Raw genomic sequence first — 19,926 nt, 5'->3', positions numbered from 1 at the left:
ACACCAGAATGGTACCGAGTGCATGATAGCTTACGCCAGCCGCCTGCTGTCACCTGCCGAGAGAAATTACTCCATCACCAAGTGGGAGTGCTTGTCATTAGTTTGGGCTGTCGCCATGTTTTGGCCATATTTGTACGGTCACACGTTTTCGGTTGTCACAGACGACCACGCACTCTGCTGGCTGTCTTCCCTACGGGACCCGACTGGACGGCTTGGTCACTGGGCTTTGCGGCCCCAGGAATTTTCATTTAGTGCCCATTACAAGACTAGACACCTCCACAAGGATGCTGACTGCCTCTTGTGTCACCCCGTGGATCCTCCTGATCCTGTTGCACATGATCCGGTGACCTGCGCGATGGCTTTGACTAACATGAACGACATGCGCGCTGAACAACAATGCGATGCATCCTTACAGTCCATCATCGCCGGAGTGCAATCTGGCAGCACCGACGGCACGTGTCGCATGTTTGTGCTGCATGACGGCATCCTCTACCGCTGCAATATCAACCCTGACGGCCCCCAGTTGCTGCTTGTCCTTCCTCGTCATGTGCGACCTGTCGTTCTCGAACGACTTCCCGATGCACCGACGGCGGGACACCTTGGAGTTTTGCGTACCTACGACCGCGTACGATGCCAGTTCTTCTGGCCGGGTCTTTACTGCTCTGTCCGTCGTTATGTCGCAACTTGCTAACTGCGTCGGCGGCGGAAGAAACCTCCCCTGGCACCTGTCGGACGACTCCATCCCATTGAAGTTCCCTCTGAACCGTTCTTTCGCGTAGGCCTTGACCTGCTTGGCCCTTTTCCAACGACTAGAGGGACCAAGTGGATCGCCGTCGCTACTGATTACGCGACACAAAGGTGTTGCCGACTAGCTGAGCAAACGACGTCGCCGATTTTCTCGTCCACGACGTCATTCTCCACCACGGTGCACCTCGACAGTTACTCACAGACCGCGGCCGCTCGTTCTTATCCCGAGTTGTCAACGACCTCCTCCGCTCTTGTGTCACTGAGCACAAGCTGTCCATCGCCTACCACCCACAAACGAATGGTCTTACGGAACGTCAAAACCTCACAGAGCTTTAGCAGTGCCATAATACAATACGGTAAGTGCGGTATACGGTACAGTATTACCGTTCCGTACTAACTTACCGCGATGACCGAAGATGCTTTAGCTGCGTGTGCCACTCAATGCGTACGGTAATGTGATAATGATGATAGCGGCTAACATTGGGGCTTTGCAGAATACAATAACTATGCGCTGAGCGCGGAATATTCATTTTGACAAATACTAGAAAGCTTTAGCTTGTCCATACACGCATTATTATTTACAGAAGTGCTTGGCTACGGCCACGGAGCAAGAAACATTTAGGAGTGGAAACTCCGCTGTTCGCGGCGACCAGAAATGGTCACAAGCCCGTGGAGCCATTATCATGCTGGCGGCACCTGGCGGCCTGGAAAGAAATTACCACCGTTTTGGTTGCCAGGGCAACCGGTCAAGCGTGTTGCTTAGAGCTGTGCACGGGCTCGGGCCAGCACAAAAGCCCGGACCCAGCCCGGCCCGTGGGCCGGGCTCGGGCCATTTGGAGATTCTCTTACTTGGGCTTGGGCCGGGCCCGGGCCAGGCTTTCTATGTCTCGGACGGACCGGTCGGGCTCCCCGATCTCGACTGCGTACCTTATGCGAAAGTATGCTTGTCGTCTCGCATGTAAGTACAGCAGGAAGTGCAATGTATTTATTCATCAAAAATGGAATCTACAGGGACGGGAGAAAAGTACAAACGCTAACAAAAGGAAAACGAAAGCTAGCGGAGGCTCGGAATGCGTTTTCGGTTCTACCAAGTACCGACGCTTTGGAAAAGCTGCCGCTTGCAGGCGCCTCCCAGTAAAAAGGCTGAGCAGGGAAGCGCTTGGGAAGCGAAGATAAGCCTGTCTATGGCGCACGCGTGGTCGCCTTTGCCACACATACAAATTAGCAAAGCGGCGGCGTATAGGGGGCTTTTCCAATGGGCAGTGGTATTTCTTGAAGACGATGCACGACTTCTCGCGCGTCGCCCCGAGTTTCATCGTGGCAGCACAGTGTTGCTAGGTTTCTGTGTTGAAGGCTGCCCAGCCTTCGCTTAACGGTCGCATTAAACAACGTGCTAAAGAGGGCAATAAGATACAAGATTTAACTTAAAATTTCTTTTTATATATTCAATAAGATATTGCAGGACTCCTAGTGGTTCAGTCAACTCAACTGCGACTTAATACCGAATATTGTGACCTCGGTGAAACCTGCAGCAGCGTCGGCATAGCATCACTCGCGTGCTATGTGCTCTATGCGTGCTGGACGTTGTGTCAGTTCCCGAACTTCGGCGATGAACATTTCATTATTAATGCAGCCGTTATGGCTGAAGACTTCAGCGGCTGCCATCATAAAACACCAAAACCCACGTGGAACTCTGATCACAACGCACACAACATGCCCGTGCTTGCCTGCAAGCCGCGCGAAGAATCTTTCTGGCAGTCATGTTGGTTCGCCGTAGTCACGTGAGGCGCATCCGGCGGGTGACGCGGGCGGCAGCTTCCGGCGCAGGCGTAAAAAACCTAGCAGTACAAGGTCTCCACGCCGCCGTGTGTCGACATGCGATGCAGCCTCCGCGCCTGACGGCGTACGCGTTCGGAAGTGGTGCAGCGCGTGCCTGCGCGTACGTCTCAACCACGAGGCGCCAGTGCGCCCGGCACGGCGGCACATCGAAGCAAAGCAGCGCATGCACACACGGACCTCGGGGAGGCGCTTCGCGTTGTCTGCTACAGTGCTGGAGCGCGCCGTTCTGGCTTTGCTGTAAAGTACACTTCGCAGACCCACAGGTGACTGAGTGCCAGAGGCTGCGGCGTGGGAAAGCGCACTTCACTAACTGGAGCATTTTCCAGCAGGTTCGGTCTACAGCTTGTCAACTTGCATTACCAGAAACGAGCTTCTCACCACATAAATCACTTAGAATGTTTTTTAAAAGTGATGAGGGTAAAAATACAGTCATTTTTTCGCGCTCTTTATTAGGCTGGGGCGTAGAGGCGACGCGTGATAGTCATGTCAGAGACGTCACCCAGGCTGAGGCTGTTCTTAATTTTTCGAACGGTGGAGGTCGGGTTTACAGCAGCCGCCGCAACAATGGCCATGTATTCAGCTTCAGTGGTCACTCTTTGCCTGGCTTTATGGGGAGCATCTGCAATTCTTCCATCCTTCTTGTAAGCCTGGACGATTCTATTCATAGTTTTCAGTGGCCTTTTTGTCATCTCCGATATAACGCGTTGAGAATAGTTTTGTAGGCACAGATCTACAATGAGTCATCTTTATTTTTTACGGTACCCGCGACATGGCTAGTTTCCTAAAGTGCACCGGGGAAATTAAATTATCCTGCACTGTGACAGCATTTTTATCTATCACCGAAGTGCCATGGCAACCAGTAACGGAACAAAATGCAATTCATCATGCAAGTCGACAGAAATGCGTTTAATGGAAACATCTCTGGTGTCTTTCGATTTGACGAGTCATCCCAGAATCTAAACTCGTGAGCGGCCAGTCACTCAGTTGAGCAGCCATTGGCTGCACCGCATCATCATATTGACACGTGTACTTATATTTATCGGGCGACCCCGTTTCGCCGCCTAACAAATCTTATCGCACAGCGCGGGACGCGCTTGCACGTACCGAAGTTTCTGGAAAGTTATCGATGCTTCTATCCGCAGTCTGTTGTCGCCGAGCCTTGTATTATCTGATTGCATCGCGTGACTCGAATGTTGTAGAACTTTGTGGAAGGCATGCGGGTCCCAACGATTAGTCTGGAACATTCGACGACTGTTGTATAAAAGCCGACGCGCTTGACCCGCTGATCAGATTTTCGACGATCGCCGAGCGTGTTCGCCGCTATCGTTGTGCTATAAGTGTAGCCTGTTTTGTGGGCACAGGTTCGCCCAATAAAAGTTTGTTTTGTCGTTCACAGTATTGCTACTGTGTTATTCAACGTCACCACCACGTGACATCTGGTGGAGGTGCTTTTCGTTCATGTACCGGACGCCCCCTACAAGCCGTGATCCAAGCCCGGACCGCAAAGAGAGCACCAACGTAGTCCCGGAGCATCGAGCAAGCCGCCGTCTTCAACAGCTGCCCCCGGAGCACGGACTTCTACCTGAGAAGACCAAAAAGATTGTGGACAAGGCAACCCCAATGGCAGCCCCAACGTCCCCCATCGTGCTGCAGCAGCCCAGGGAACCTCCGACGTTCCGCGGATCAACATTCGAGGACCCGGAAACCTGGCTCGAAACGTATGAGAGGGTCGCTAAGTTTAACAGTTGGGACAGCGACGACAAGCTGCGGCATGTCTATTTCGCGTTGGAAGACGCCGCCAGGACGTGGTTCGAGAATCGGGAAGCCACCTTAACGACGTGGGACCTTTTCCGAAGCGGCTTCTTGCACACGTTTACAAGCGTCGTGCGAAAAGAGCGAGCCCAAGCTCTACTAGAAACCGGAGTGCAGCTGCCGAACGAGACGATCGCGATCTTCACGGAGGAGATGGCCCGTCTTTTCCAGCACGCCGACCCGGAAATGTCGGAGGAGAAAAAAGTTCGCTTCCTGATGCGCGGCGTCAAGCAAGACCTTTTCGCCGGACTTATTCATAACCCGCCGAAGACTGTGGCTGAGTTTTCTGCAGAGGCATCGACGATCGAGAAAACTCTGGAGATGCGCACCCGGCAATATAACCACCAGGGGCACACGCCGCAGTATGCCATCCAAGGACTGGGTTCGGACGACCTTCAAGAGACCATCAGGGCCATTGTGCGCGAAGAACTGCGCAAGGTCCTGCCTTCGTCGCAGCCTCAAGTAGCTTCGATCGCCGACATCGTGAAAGAAGAGTTGCACCGATCGCTTGGAGTTCCTGAGGTGCAACCACAAGTACCGCAGCCTCAGCCAGAAGCGATGACTTACGCCGCCGTTGCACGTCGTCAAGGTCCCCCTCCGCGACCACGCCAGGGCCCTGCAACGCCCCAATTCCGTCGTCCGCCGCCGCCGCCAGTACGACCACCTGTCGCCCAGCGCACCTACGCGAGGAAGACGGACATTTGGCGGGCCCCCGACCACCGCCCGCTCTGCTACCATTGCGGCGAAGCCGGCCATGTTTACCGCCGATGCCCATACCGCGAGCTGGTATTGCGAGGCTTCGCCGTCAACGCGCAGCGCCCGAGGGAAGGTGAACGCCCTCGTGACATCGCCGACTACCTCGCCGCTACTCAGTGGAGCCCTCGACGACCGTCCCGTTCGCCGTCACCAGGCCGCTACCTGTCGCCACAGCGCCGACCATACACTGGCCCAGCCCGGGGCCGGTCCGTCAGCCCATATCCAGAAAACTAAAAGCAGCAACCGATGGAGGTGCGGTTGCTGTTCGTCGAACTGACGAAGATCCTCCGCCGCCGACGAAGACGCCGAAAAGCCTATCTCGACGACATAACAACGACGACACACCGCCGCCCCGACGAAGTCTGGCAGGAAAGAACACGCTGACGAATGACCACCTGACGACGCCACGCACCAACCACAGGTCAACGCGACGCAGCCGTGATCCGACACCGAGGCCTAACTGTAACGCAAGACAAAGAACCACCGACCTCGACGTGCTTCTCGACGGCCACGCAGTCACCGCCTTAGTAGACACAGGAGCCGATTACTCTGTCATGAGTGGAACCATCGCAGCCCAATTGAAGAAAGTTAAGACTGCATGGGAAGGCCCGTTAATTCGGACCGCTGGAGGACACCTCATCACACCGAGTGGAATCTGCACGGCAAGAATTACCATTCATGATCGGACTTACCCTGCCACCTTCGTTATCCTGCAACAGTGTTCACGAGATGTCATTCTCGGCATGGACTTCCTGAATCAACATGGCGCACTCACCGACCTGAAGTCGAAATCGATAACGCTGTCACAAGATCAAGCGATACCGCCGGAGAGCTGTCGTAGTCACCACGCCTTGAGTGTGCTCGAAGATCAAGTGAGCATCCCGCCGCGCTCCAGCATTATTATTTCCGTCGGCACTGAAACACCCGCTGACGTAGAAGGCCTCATCGAGGGCGACCAACATCTACTGCTCGACCGTGAAATTTGCGTCGCAAGAGGGATCGCTCAACTCCACGGAGGGCAAGTGGAAGTTATGCTAACCAACTTCAGCCAAGAGTTCAAGCACATCAACAAGGGCACGACAATCGCATACGTCGAAGAAATTTTGGAAACCAGCAATGCCTTTGTCCTCCCGGATTCAGCCGCATCTACCCCGATGAGCATTGTCCCCGAACGACACTTCGACGTGAATCCAAGTCTTCCTATGAGTAAGCAGCAACAGATCAGAAGTCCTCTCCGACGATACAAAGACTGCTTTTCGACGTCATCGAGGATTCGACAAACACCAGTAGCAAAGCATCGCATAATAACCGAAGAGAGCGCTCGACCACTCCGCCAGAGCCCTTACCGAGTTTCGACGCGAGAACGTGAAGCTATTAGGCAACAAGTCGACGAAATGCTGCGCGACGACATCATCCAGCCGTCGAAAAGCCCGTGGGCCTCTCCTGTAGTCCTGGTAAAGAAAAAGGACGGAACCCTACGCTTCTGCGTCGATTATCGTCGACTGAACAAGATCACGAAGAAGGATGTGTACCCCCTTCCACGGATAGACGACGCATTGGATCGGCTCTGCAACGCTAAATACTTCTCGTCGATGGACCTCAAGTCTGGCTACTGGCAAATAGAAGTCGACAAGAGAGATCGCGAAAAGACTGCCTTCATCACGCCAGACGGCCTCTACGAGTTCAAGGTCGTGCCATTCGGACTGTGCTCGGCGCCTGCAACGTTTCAGCGCGTCATGGACACGGTGTTAGCCGGACTGAAGTGGCAGACGTGCCTTGTTTACCTCGATGACGTCGTTGTCTTCGCCGGAAATTTCGACGATCACCTTAGGCGGCTTGCGACAGTGTTAGAAGCCATCAAGTCATCAGGGCTCACTCTGAAGCCGGAAAAGTGCCGCTTCGCTTACGATGAGCTTTTGTTCCTAGGCCACGTGATCAGCAAATCAGGAGTACGCCCCGACCCACAGAAGACAGCTGCCATCGCAAAGTTCCCGCAGCCAACCGACAAGAAGGCAGTGCGCAGATTCCTTGGCATGTGTGCCTACTATAGGCGCTTTGTCAAGGACTTCTCACGCATCGCGGAGCCGCTAACACATCTGACCAAATGTGATGTCGCGTTCAAGTGGGAAACGCCGCAGGCCAAGGCATTTCAAGAACTCAAACGATGCATGCAGTCGCCGCCGGTACTTGCACACTTCGACGAGGACGCCGATACCGAAATCCACACTGACGCCAGTAGCCTAGGCCTCGGTGCCGTCCTAGTCCAGAGGAAAGAAGGACTTGAAAGGGTGATATCGTATGCTAGCCGGTCGCTGTCAAAAGCGGAAAGCAACTATTCTACGACTGAAAAGGAATGCCTCGCCATCATTTGGGCTATAGCTAAATTCCGCCCTTACCTCTATGGCAGGCCATTCAAAGTCGTCAGTGACCATCATGCATTGTGTTGGCTAGCTAACTTAAAGGACCCTTCAGGACGGCTGGCGTGGTGGAGCCTCAGACTACAAGAATATGATGTCACGGTAATATACAAGTCCGGAAGAAAACACTCCGACGCCGACTGCTTATCGCGCGCCCCCATCGATCCCCCGCCGCAGGACAATGAGGACGACGACGCCTTCCTTGGGATAATAAGCGCGGAAGACTTCACTAAACAGCAACGAGCAGACCCGGAGCTAAAAGGCCTCGTCGAGTATTTGGAAGGAAACACCGACGTTGTCCCTAGGGCATTTAAGCGCGGTTTGTCGTCGTTCACGCTGCAAAACAACCTGCTCGTGAAGAAGAACTTCTCACCAGTCCGCGCCAGCTACCTTCTTGTTGTACCGTCAGCGCTGCGTCCAGAAATACTGCACGCCCTACACGACGATCCAACCGCTGGGCACCTCGAATTCTCCCGGACGCTGTCGAGAATACAGGAAAGGTATTACTGGCCGCGTCTGACCGCCGACGTCGCCTGTTACGTCAAGACATGCCGAGACTGTCAACGACGCAAGGCACCACCGACAAGGCCAGCAGGATTACTACAGCCGATCGAACCTCCTCGCCGACCATTCCAGCAGATTGGGATGGATTTGTTGGGGCCGTTTCCGATATCAACATCCGGGAATAAGTGGATCGTCGTGGCGACGGACTATCTCACCCGCTTTGCTGAAACTAAAGCTCTACCAAAAGGCAGCGCAGCCGATGTGGCGAAATTTTTCGTCGAGAACATCCTGCTGCGACATGGTGCCCCAGAAGTCCTCATCACCGACAGAGGAACAGCTTTTACAGCAGAGCTCACCCAAGCCATTCTGCAGTACAGCCAGACAAGCCACAGGAGGGCAACTGCCTACCATCCGCAGACGAATGGTCTCACGGAGCGCCTGAACAAGACCCTCGCCGACATGCTAGCAATGTACGTCGACGTCGAACACAAGACGTGGGACGCGGTCCTGCCGTACGTAACCTTTGCGTACAACACGGCGGTGCAAGAAACAACGCAGATCACGCCGTTTAAGCTGGTTTACGGCAGGAACTCGACGACGACGCTTGACGCCATGCTGCCGCACGTAACTGACGAAGAGAATGTTGACGTCGCTAGCTACCTCCAGCGCGCCGAAGAAGCCCGACAGCTCGCCCGCCTGCGAATCAAGAGCCAGCAGAGGACCGACAGCCGACACTACAACCTCCGACGACGCTTTGTCGAGTACCAGCCCGGTGACCGTGTTTGGGTTTGGACCCCTATACGCCGACGAGGACTGAGCGAGAAGCTCTTGCGTCGCTATTTCGGACCGTACAAGATCATCCGACGTATTGGCGCACTGGACTATGAGGTCGTGCCAGACGGCATTTCGCTGTCACAGCGACGCCGCTCACGACCTGAAGTTGTCCACGTTGTGCGACTCAAGCCGTACCACCAGCGTTGACGAACTTTGGGACTTCGCGTAACTGACCTTTGGACTTGCTTTCTTTTCGTTGTTTTGTTAATTATGTTTAATAAGTGTCCTTTTGTGTTTCGCTCTTATATTTGTAGCATCGGGACGATGCTTTTTAAGAGGGGGGTATTGACACGTGTACTTATATTTATCGGGCGACCACGTTTCGCCGTCTAACAAATCTTATCGCACAGCGCGGGACGCGCTTGCATGTATCCGAAGTTTCTGGAAAGTTATCGATGCTTCTATCCGCAGTCTGTTGTCGCGGAACCTTGTATTATCTGATTTCATCGCGTGACTCGAATGTTGTAGAACTTTGTGGAAGGCATGCGGGTCCCAACGATTAGTCTGGAACATTCGACGACTGTTGTATAAAAGCCGACGCGCTTGACCCGCTGATCACATTTTCGACGATCGCCGAGCGTGTTCGCCGCTATCGTTGTGCTATAAGTGTAGCCTGTTTTGTGGGCACAGGTTCGCCCAATAAAAGTTTGTTTTGTCGTTCACAGTATTGCTACTGTGTTATTCAACGTCACCACCACGTGACAATATTAAGCTAAGATGGGGTATACCATGGCCTAAGCAAAAAAAAGGGGGGGATGGGGGGCTTGGCGGTAGATCGGGCTGACGCCCATGGTCAGTTAAAAAGTAGACAGGCCCGACCACAGCAATCTCGCTTGGCTTTTACAAATGGCGAGCCCGTTTGACGACCACCGGCAGGCTGTCGGCAGATGACACTGGACCGGCCTCATGACAGCCGGTTTAATTATCGTGGCCGCATTCGTCCAACACACGGACCGGCCACTTCCCCACGAAAGCAACAGCATCGCTTTTCCACGGCAAGAGTTCTTGTGCGGTATTCATATTTGGGTTTTACCCACTCAGCCCAGCCCCCCCCCCTCCTACCCCCTAAAAAAAGAAATCAATTCCTCACCACTCTCCCCCAAGGGGACGTTGTTAGAATATGAAACGACAACGTACGGCACCCTAGGGCCAAGGTTGGTAGTTGCATTGGCACTCAATCATACATTGTCTGCATCGAAGAAGGTCAGCGCTACCGAAGAAACTGCTAGCACCTCATGAAGACTTCCGAACCCTTCGAGCCATGTGTGGACTTCACGGCGAACAAGGGCCACAAAGCCTCACCAACAATCCTGCTGCCTACAGTTCGTGCACCTGCGAGCCCACGTCCTACACTAGATGCGGCACCAGGCAGTCCAGCTGCACCAGCGGCATCCAGAGGGCATCACCCACCGAAGGACCCTTGTGTGGTAACTGACCAGCAGCAGGTATCACCACACCATGCGCCACAAGAAGCCGACCCACTTTTCGAAGAACCACGAGGCCACACAAGGCACCAGCACATTTTGCAGACTATGTGACCTAAAGAGAAAGGAGGATGCATCAGCCAGGAATCCACTAGACACAGCATGGCAGTATGCCACTCTTGGCAACCCGGGGGTGGACGACGCGCGCGCAGTATGCAATGAATAAACAGCTTGCCTGTCAGGTGTGTGGTTGCTCTACTCACACGAGCACGCCAAGCTAGACGAAACACTTCTCATGAATGGCATCACCTGTGAGTGATTCGCCTAAATAAACATACTCTTGCACAGATTCTAGAAGCTGACTGCCAATCATACTTGTTTGATTTGCCAGGCTAATAAACATTACTGTTATCTTCTACATATTAACCTATTAGCGTGCAGCGTACTTTTGAAAGTACAGTATGACTGCCAATAGAAACTAATGAAAGATGAAACATACCATGTGCCTTAGTACAATGTTTTGCTAAGGGTCCTGCAAGACAACCACATTGTAGTTTTTTGTCTGCTTCACGATATATTTGATCTATTCATCACCAAACATAAAGAAGTGTTAAACATTGCAGGTGTTCTGCACATACACCTTCTTTATTTTTTGTCAAGCATAGCATATGTTTATCAAGGCTGAAGTTTGTGTGTAAGTTGGTGTAAATGATGAATGCATGACATTGAATATACAATGCATATTAATAGCCTTGCAAGAAAATGAATGCAGGTATACTTTGTAAAGTACACTTGGTCTATGAGTATGGTATAGGGGCATACTTGTTCTCGAAGCAGATGCAATGTTTTTTTACCTCTATTCCATGAACATATTCTTTGGTGGCAACAGAAACTTCAGAGATGGTTGCAGGTAATAAATATAATACAAATTACATCAACATCGCTATTATTCCTCCTGGTTTTTTTCTTGCTGCCGACAAAGATAATGATGCTCTTCTCAGTCATAAAACAGCAGGCAGCGTTACAGCAAATTAAGTTAAATAAATAAACAATTTCGACAACATATGAACATTATAATAAAGACAGATAATTTATGCATGATTTTATTACAAAGTGGAAAATAGATGGGAGGAAACAGAAAACAACAAAGACTATGTATGCCGATGTATGTCTGCCAATCAAGATGAGTTATGCAATAAAAGTAGGCCAACCTAGTTTGGGGAATCGGACGTAGACCTGAGGCCCTATAACGTAAAACTATTTCAATCTGTTTTTATTGCAGTCTCCTAATGTCACATTTACGCAGCTGCCCACGCAAGCACCGGGTGGTGGCCCACAACGCTGTCTTAATAGCCCAATAATATGCTCTCCTCATTTGTAGGAGGCCACTTTTGTTTGCCTTATAAACAAATAACATTGCCTACATCGAGTGGTTGTTCTTATCTGATTGGCTGACAAGAGGCAAGGAGCACGCTCAAGTGGAGAGAGTTTCGATGGGGCTGAGCCAGCGCCGTGAAAATATACAAGCGGATGAGGAGGGTGGTGCCGGCATCTGCCATTAGTCCGCTTCCCTTTACTTTGCTTGCAGTGGCTGGTCGAAAATCACGGGAGCATGCAATGGAACTCGGCAATGAGTTGGTAGAGCGATGTCGTATACATGCTGAAAGGGCTTGATAACATTATACTACCACACAAGAAGTTTTATTATACACAAATAAATCCATGCTCTCTGGAAGGTGTGAGCAGCCAGTGCCTGAGCAATCAGCAGCCATCTTCTTTTCCTTTCGGAGTGAGGCAGTCTCCAGCTATTCAGAAAAAAAAAAAATCTTTTTTTTTCGGCATAATATTGCCTTTTTAAGGCATGCACATCACTTTGACGTGGTGTGTTTTCGCGGTTTTGTGACGTTGCGTGACAGGCAAAGTGGGCGCAGCCCCAGAACTTTTCACCAATAGCAGATGGCTATTGGCAAATAAGCATTGGATCAGAAATAATCATTTTTCTTTTGTTCAGCGTAAACATTCATCAGTGCGCACATATCATATCAGATGGGGCGTTTTTGCGGTTTTCATGACGTCGCAGGACAAATAGGTGAAGCGGAGGTGGCCTGAAAATTTTCTGACCAATTGTGAAGGGCTGATTGCAGAATTGGAATAGCAAAGTTTGGAATAGCATTACGTTATAGCACGTCCCCATCTCTTGAAAGGTCAGAAAATTGAAACGAAAATGTCACCCAGCAAGTCATACAACAGGATTGTAAAGGAAGAACCGACTCTCCTTGGAGGAGGTGCCACCATTCTGTTGAATGTTTGAACTACTAGTGAAACAAATGCTGAATATTTTAATCATGAATGCCCACCTTCATCCTAAAACATCACTCTTCGCTGCAAGCCTTTCGGTTTTAGGAAGCTCCAAAATATAGCATACATATTAGATAACCTGCAACATGTTTTTCACCCGTAAAGGGCCAGCATAGCATTTCAGAAAATATAGCACAGCTCCGGAAACTGACAATGCATTTACAGTGTGAAAAGATCATCTGGTACTAAAGCCAACAAAATGTACCTGGTACATTTTTGTTTGGCTTTAACGGGTTAATCTTCCACCATATACTTTTATACCTGTGCCACATGGGCGAGGTTAATGCCATTAAAAGTTTAAGACCTTAAGTTTCTTAATGCCATTATATTTTGATCGCTGCTACACGTGCACACTTAATTACATTAATTGTTGCGATGGCAATAGCTGCAGTGAAACGGTTAAGTTTGCTTGCCAATCGTAATACAATAAAAAACAGTTATCTCGGGAGCAGATGTTTAAGAAATGGCATGAAAAACATTAATCGGTGTATTGTATGTAGTTTACTTCAGGAATGTCATTGTTGCACCCAGCCGTAAGCTGTTTGAAGCCAAAGCTAGCTCGAAGGCCAATCCATAGCGTAGCCACAGCATTGAAATTGGGAAAAATAGCGCTCACAGCTTCAAAGCTCTCCCGCAGCGATCCTGAAGAATTTGACCGTGTGCTCCAGTTTGCATCGGTGAGAAATTTGAATGCTTCAGTATGAGGCTAACAAGGCAAGGAGCTGCCGCCGTGCAATCGAACAGCTTCTCCTGGCTAACACACGCACGATTAGTGCTCTAGCCGTGAGTAGCAGCAAGATCGCCTGCTGATCTGTACAAAAATAAAGAGCTCCATTTAAAAAAGTGAATATATTAGTTGTTTTTATCTACAAGTTTGCTTAATATCATGAGAATATGGTCCCTACGGCCACGGCAGGGACATTGTAAACTAGAGTACACATTCAACACCAAGTGAGTTGTAATAATTGTAAGAACACACTACACCGCGAGAAAGAAAGAGAGGAATATATTAATTGTTCTTCACTAATAGTTCGTTTAGTCACGTCAGAATATGAAGACATTGAGAACAAGAGTACGCATTTGACGGCGAAGTGAGTTACGAGAATGGCATTAAGCGTTAATGCCATTAAGCATGTTTGTGTGGCACCCCGCGAATGACATTAAAGTTTAAGGTATTAGCCAGTTAATGTCATTGTCTGTGACCATGTGGCAGGGGTACACTTTGTCTGCTAAAGTCTTTAATCGTTTGTTGCAAGTCATCATCAATATTGCTGAACAGGACAGTGCCACCTGCAGGCTGTAGGTTGCCGAGAATTTTGTTGATCTTCATCCTTAATTGTTTGCAGTCTAATGGCTTGAATACTTCTAAGCGTGCAGTGGAAAGCACTGAAGAGATTGTGTCTCCTTGCCTGACCCCTTTCTTACAGGCATATTTGTTTTTCTTGGGGAGAATTAGGGTAGCTTTGGAGTCTTTACACATATAATACGCTAAGATATTCATGTATGCTTCTCATACTCCTAGACTAAGCAATGCCTTCATGATTGCTGGTATCTGTACTGAATCAAATGCCTCTTTGTAATTTATGAATCTATATATGAAGAGGTTTGCTGTGCACTGCCAGTACCTGTAGTAGTGGGCAGTTAATTCCAAATCTACTGCAAGACCCATGCGTAAAGAAAGGCTTGTTTTAAGAAGAAATACAGAGGAATGGGCAGTCCTTTAATTGTAACAGAACTAACGATGTAAGCAAGCCTTCATAACAGTGCTCTTAATGCTGCACAACTGCCTTTATAAGTACTTTGAAAATGACAGATTTCGCGCTTTATCTTCAACGTATTTATTTTATGTTATTTTGTTTGCAATAAGTTTATCCATGCTGTTCGTTTATCATTATAACTGCACAATCTCGCGTTCGATTGCCCGCTACAAGTGTTGTAGTTTGAGTGAGCTTGATTGCGCGTTTGACTGCCACGCAACCAAACAAGCAATGAAGCACACGCAAGCTACAACACTTCAAGCCTACAGCTTCCTGCGAACCGCTCGCTTGCCTTGGAACAGACGACACGTTCGCCCGCATTCATTGAGTTGTTGACAGCAGTACTTCGAGTGCCTGGGAGACGCGTTTGCACGCCTGCTCCGTATCAGATAGCCAGGATTCATACGACAACATTCTAGTTCTGCTACGCAGCAGCAGACAGGACGCTCACCCATAGCAGACAGCCTGTCCACATTGGCCCGTGCGCCGACGTCCAAGGAGCCATGGAGCAAACAGCTGGCCACCAAGTTGGCAGCGCCCCGTTGAGCCGCCAATGCCAACGCGAATGAAAAGTCGCCTTCGCCAACAAGCAGGCACACCATATTGGGCAACACCCAGTGAGCCCAGTTGTTGATAGGTGGTTGAGTTGGTTCAATATATTCAGCCGCTGCCGTGAAACACGTGTTGTGTGGGACCTGAACACGACCTACGGTATAAGGGACGACCTGCGCGTGCGGCGCTGCGCCAGCGCCGCTGATTTGCTTTTGCTTGTGTGGTTTTTTTTTTAGTTTTCCAAACCGCCGCCGCGAACAGTGGCGCTAGTGCTCACCCCCTCCTACAGAGTTGCGCATACCTTTTCCGGCGCCGCTCGCACCGCTATTGGCCGAGCGCGAAAAATGACGTCAAATGATCCGCGGCGCTGTGAAGCCAACTTTACGGGCGCATCGCCGACTCAATCGTCGTTTCCGTCAGTACCATCGCCATTGCAATCAGTGGACCGTCGATCGTGCGTTCAGAGGAGCAGCTAGAAGCTCTTGCATCTTGAATCTTTTTCTATTTGCAGATTTGCTGCTACTAAATAGTAAGTACTACTAAATAGTAATAGTAAATAAAAGTAAGCTTTGCTTAAAATGTGCACATGTCAACATTTGAAATGCGCTTAAATCTGTGTCTGCACCGCATGCATCGAAAACGTGCAGCTGTTGTGAACGATGGTTAGCGATAAATGGCGCTCTGTTAACGGTCACTGACATAACTGCAGGCACGATAGCTCTCTTGGCGACGGTCATTAATCGGCTGGTTTCGGCAGCCAAAATGCGCTAAGTGTCCACCTTACGTGTGTGAAGTTTTAAACACTCTTTAAAACATTTCTTGCTTTCTGGCCATGATAAGACAACTTCATATGCATGCTGAATGGAATGGAATGGAAAACTTTATTGAGTCTTAAAGTTTTAGCGGTTCGAGGCCGAAATCTTCATTCTTGAAGCTTGGGTCCTCTTCAGCCATGGATGGGCCCCTAGTCCAGGGCTCCACTGAGCCGGGCCGCCTCGCACGCGTGCGCTATTAGAGCTCTTTGAGCCTCTAGCTCGCGGCTGGTGAGCCAGCTCTCCCATTGCTCCGCACTTGGTGTTTTGTGTTTGTGGAATGCCTGGTTTCTTGTACACTCCCATGTAATGTGGTATAATGTTGGTTTAGCTCCACACCACGGACAGGTTGCGCTATACTGCGTGGGGAACATCCTACTTAGTATGTGTAAGTTTGGGAAGGTGCCCGTTTGCAGTCTCCGCCATCCTGCGGCCTCCTCCTTTGTTAATGCTTTATGTGGTGGGGGATATTGATATCGTAGCCCCTTATAGAGGTGTAATAGCTCTGAATAGCTGTTCCCGCAGTTGATCCGTGGCCCCTCTGGGGCGGTTGACGTTTCTGCTCGGCTGGTCATCCCTCGAGCTAGGCTGTCCGCCCCTTCGTTGCCCCTGATCCCTGCGTGGCCTGGTATCCAGATAATGTTATGTGTGGGTTGTCCCTCAGCGATTGGAACTCTGCTGAGGATCTTGAGCGCCGTGCTACTAATTCTGCCTCTTATATAGCTCCGGCACGCCTCTTGTGAATCTGTTAGAATATTGAGGGATATTCCTGTTCTATAACCTTCTTCCGCTGCCAGTGCGACAGCAATTTCCTCTGCCTCGGTTATGTTAGCCACCTCGGCCGTGAGTCCTGTGATTAATTCTCCTTGATTATTTACTACTACCGCTGCCGCGTTGTTTTTGTGTGCTTGTGAGTATAGGGACGCATCGGTATAGACTGTATTGTCCCGATGTCCCATCGTCTTTTCGTAAAACTCTGCCCTAGCCTGTCTCCTACTCGCATGGAGGTTTGGGTCCATGTTGCGAGGGATAGGTTGTATTCGTAGTTTCTTTCTTAGTGGGTCTGGTAATGTGGCCCTGCTACTTTGTGGTTTTTCTACTTCCCGACCTAGCTTTGTCAGGAGCGCCCTTCCTGTTGTTGTATTGCTGAGTCTTCGTACTTGTGCGTTGAGCTGGCATTCCCTTAGTTCTTCAAAAGTGTTGCTGATTCCAAGTTGCATGAGTTTGTCGTTGGATGTGTTCCTTGGGAGGTGAAGAGCTGTTTTATACGCTTTCCGGAGGATGATCTCCACTTGCTCTTTTTCGGTTTTGGTGATTGCATGGTACGGCAGTGAGTATGTGACCCGGCTGACTATCAGGCTGTTGACCAACCTGAGTGTGTCCTCCTCTTTCATGCCATATCGCTTGTGTGCCACTCTGCTAATCATTCGGCCCACCTGTCCTGCTGCTTTGTTTAGCAGGCAGATTGTGTGGCTGCATTTCCGGCTTCCTTGCAGCCACATGCCGAGGATTCTAATCATCTTTTGTTCCGGGATGTTCTGTCCTTCTAGCCTTACTTCGAGCGGGGCATCAGTGGGGTGTCTGCCCACCCTGAGGAGTTCAGATTTCTCCGTGGAGCATCTGAGGCCTCTTTGCTTTGTGTATTCTTCGATGCAGGTGGCAGCTTCTTGTAGTGCCTCTTGTTTATCCCCTAGTGAGCCTTGAGTAGTCCAGATCGTTATGTCGTCCGCGTACATTGCGTGACTGATTCCTTGGATTTTGCTAAGTTTCTTGGTAAGGTTGACCATCGCTATGTTGAAGAGTACTGGCGAGATTACTGAGCCCTGCGGAGTGCCCTTGCATGGCGTTTGAAAGGCGTCACTCCGTAGGTCTCCCAGGCCTACTGTCGCTGTTCTGTCCGTTAGGAAGCTTCTGATATAGTCATGGACTTTCTTCCCGCAATTAGTGGTGTTGATCCCCTCCATAATTGCGGCGTGGGACACGTTGTCAAAGGCTCCCTTGATGTCGATGGCCATGACCACGTTTTCCCCGTGTTTCGGCATTGTCTCGAGTACCTCTTCCTTTAGCTGTAGCAAGATATCTTGGGTAGACAAGTTTGCCCTGAAGCCGAACATGGTGTTGGGGTACCATCCTCCGTCTTCAAGGTGCGTTTGGATTCTTCGGGTTACTATTCTTTCGTACAGCTTGCCTAGGCATGATGTAAGCGAAATTGGTCTGAGATTTTCAATTTGGAGTTTTTTGCCGGGTTTGGGAATCATCACCACTACGGCGTGTTTCCACTCCGCTGGTACTTTGCCTTCCTCCCATAGTTCGTTGAGGTAGAGGGTGAGCTGATCAATTGCTTCGTCGCTGAGGTTTCGAATTAGCGAGTTTCGGATTTTGTCCGCCCCTGCTGCTGTGTTCTTCGTTGTAGCCCTTACAGCCTCGACGACCTCTTCTCTTGTGATGGGTCGGTCTGTAGTTGAATTTTCTTCACCCTGGTAGTCGCCTCGGTAGCCTTCTACCGAGATCTTTCCGTAGCATTTTTCCCGTACTGCTTGGAGCAGTTGTTCTTCTGTTCCTTCATACTGGTGGACTAATCTCTGAATGGATTTGCTGCTTTCCGCCTTGCTCTTGCTCGGATCCATGAGTGTTCTGAGGATATGCCATGTTCTGGCTGTGCTTAGGGTGCCATTCAGTGAGGTACTAAACTGCTGCCACCCCTGCCTTGCCAGCTGCGTTGCATACTCCTCTGCTTGCTGAGTTATTTCGGCAATTTTCTTCTTAAGCTTTCTATTTAGCTTCTGACGCTTCCACCGCTTGGTTAGGCCTCGTCGTGCCTCCCATAGCCTGAGGAGTCGTTTGTCCACTTCTGGTGCTTGTTCTGTTCGTTCCACTTCTTTTGTGTAGAGATCTCTTATTTGTCGGAGTTGATGGCTCCAATCCTCTGCCGAGGTTATGTCCCCTTTTAGCTGTTTACAGTGGACTCGAAAGGCATCCCAGTCTGTTAGACTTGCCTTGCCAATCTTCCTCCTGATGATTTCTGCCTCTGTGCTGACCCTGATGATGTAGTGGTCGCTGCCGAGGTTTTCTTGCAAGTTCTCCCATTCGACTTGCTTAGCGCCCCCGACAAAGGTTAGGTCGGGACACGTGTCCACGCTTACGCTATTGCCCTGTCTGGTGGGTTGGCTTTCATCTGTGAGTAGCTCGCAGCCTATGTTTTCTGCAGCTGTGCAGATACTGCGCCCTTTCTTGTCTTCGATTCTACTGCCCCACTGCGGACTCTTCGCATTGAAGTCTCCTGCTATTATTAGGGTGCTTTGCCCTGCAAGCTTCTTCGCTTCCGCAAAAAGCTTAATAAAATTTCCTCTGTTTTTAGGTGGGCTATATAGATTGATTACGAAAGTGCTCTTAGCTTTCTTTTTCCGTTTTGGAATCACTTCGGTCACGATATGTTCTAGCTGTGTGTCTTCTAGTTCCTTATGTGTTATGGTTGTTATTTTGTTGCTTATTAAAGTCGCTGTTCGTCCATTTTTCTGACACGTATATCCTTTTAGGGTTGGGATGCAATTTGTTTCCTGTAGTAATATTAAATCTGGTGGATTTCCTCTAGTGTTAATGAACTGTTGCAGGAGCCCTTGCTTGCGCTTGTAGCTCCTGCAGTTCCACTGCCAAAACTCTAGTTGGTTTGGTCCTGCCATGTTGATGTATTGGTGTTGTTATTTGTTCCCTGGGATTCTGATCCAAACCTGCGCTCGTTGTAGAGTCGATCTCTGGCGTCGTTTACTGTTCTCTGTGTAGTTTGATTCTTTACGTAGTTGCGGAAGCTCTGGTCTTGCAGGGCTATCTTTTGATTTAGCTGCTGCATTTGCTGCTGCATTTGCTGCATGAAAGCTTTGAGGTCTTCAATTGAGGTGTTCCCCTCGCTAGTTTGCGTGCTCTCTATATGTTGCTGCGGCGGTGATGGCACCCTAACTGGTGAGAAACCTGCCTTTCTCATCACTTGCATTTCCTGAATTAGGTCGTCTATTCTTTTCCTGAGTTGCCGGGTTTCTTCGCGGCAGAGCTCAAGCTCTTTTTTAAGATTACTGTTTTCGGCACAAAGCCTCTTCTCGTTTTCTGTCTGCATGCTTGT

General features: G+C 50.0%; 1 protein-coding gene and 1 long non-coding RNA gene across 4 annotated transcripts in view; both read right to left on the bottom strand.

The window, feature by feature from the left end:
* The window catches only part of LOC126529763 (ferredoxin-fold anticodon-binding domain-containing protein 1 homolog), a 155,339-nt gene extending 140,167 nt beyond the window's left edge, over nucleotides 1-15,172 (bottom strand). For 2 of the 3 annotated variants that reach the window (XM_050177268.3, XM_055070025.2), the window contains exon 1: nucleotides 14,900-15,172. In XM_050177268.3, the coding sequence (XP_050033225.1) occupies nucleotides 14,900-15,050 (151 nt within the window). In that variant the 5' untranslated portion in view covers nucleotides 15,051-15,172. Of the gene's footprint in view, nucleotides 1-14,740; nucleotides 14,872-14,899 lie in introns of those variants that run through there. The other variant, XM_055070024.2, reaches the window with a different exon arrangement.
* On the bottom strand, nucleotides 11,421-14,726 carry LOC129384497 (uncharacterized). The gene is made up of 2 exons (XR_008612215.1): nucleotides 13,308-14,726; nucleotides 11,421-12,138 (listed from the first exon to the last, which is right to left on the bottom strand). It is a non-coding gene; the product is annotated as an uncharacterized lncRNA (long non-coding RNA).
* Nucleotides 15,173-19,926: the final 4,754 nt, after the last annotated feature.

The sequence above is a fragment of the Dermacentor andersoni genome, chromosome 9, assembly GCF_023375885.2.
Source record: "Dermacentor andersoni chromosome 9, qqDerAnde1_hic_scaffold, whole genome shotgun sequence".
Taxonomy (NCBI): domain Eukaryota; kingdom Metazoa; phylum Arthropoda; class Arachnida; order Ixodida; family Ixodidae; genus Dermacentor; species Dermacentor andersoni.
Note: the sequence above shows the minus strand (reverse complement) of the source record. Positions and strands in the feature narration are given on the sequence as shown.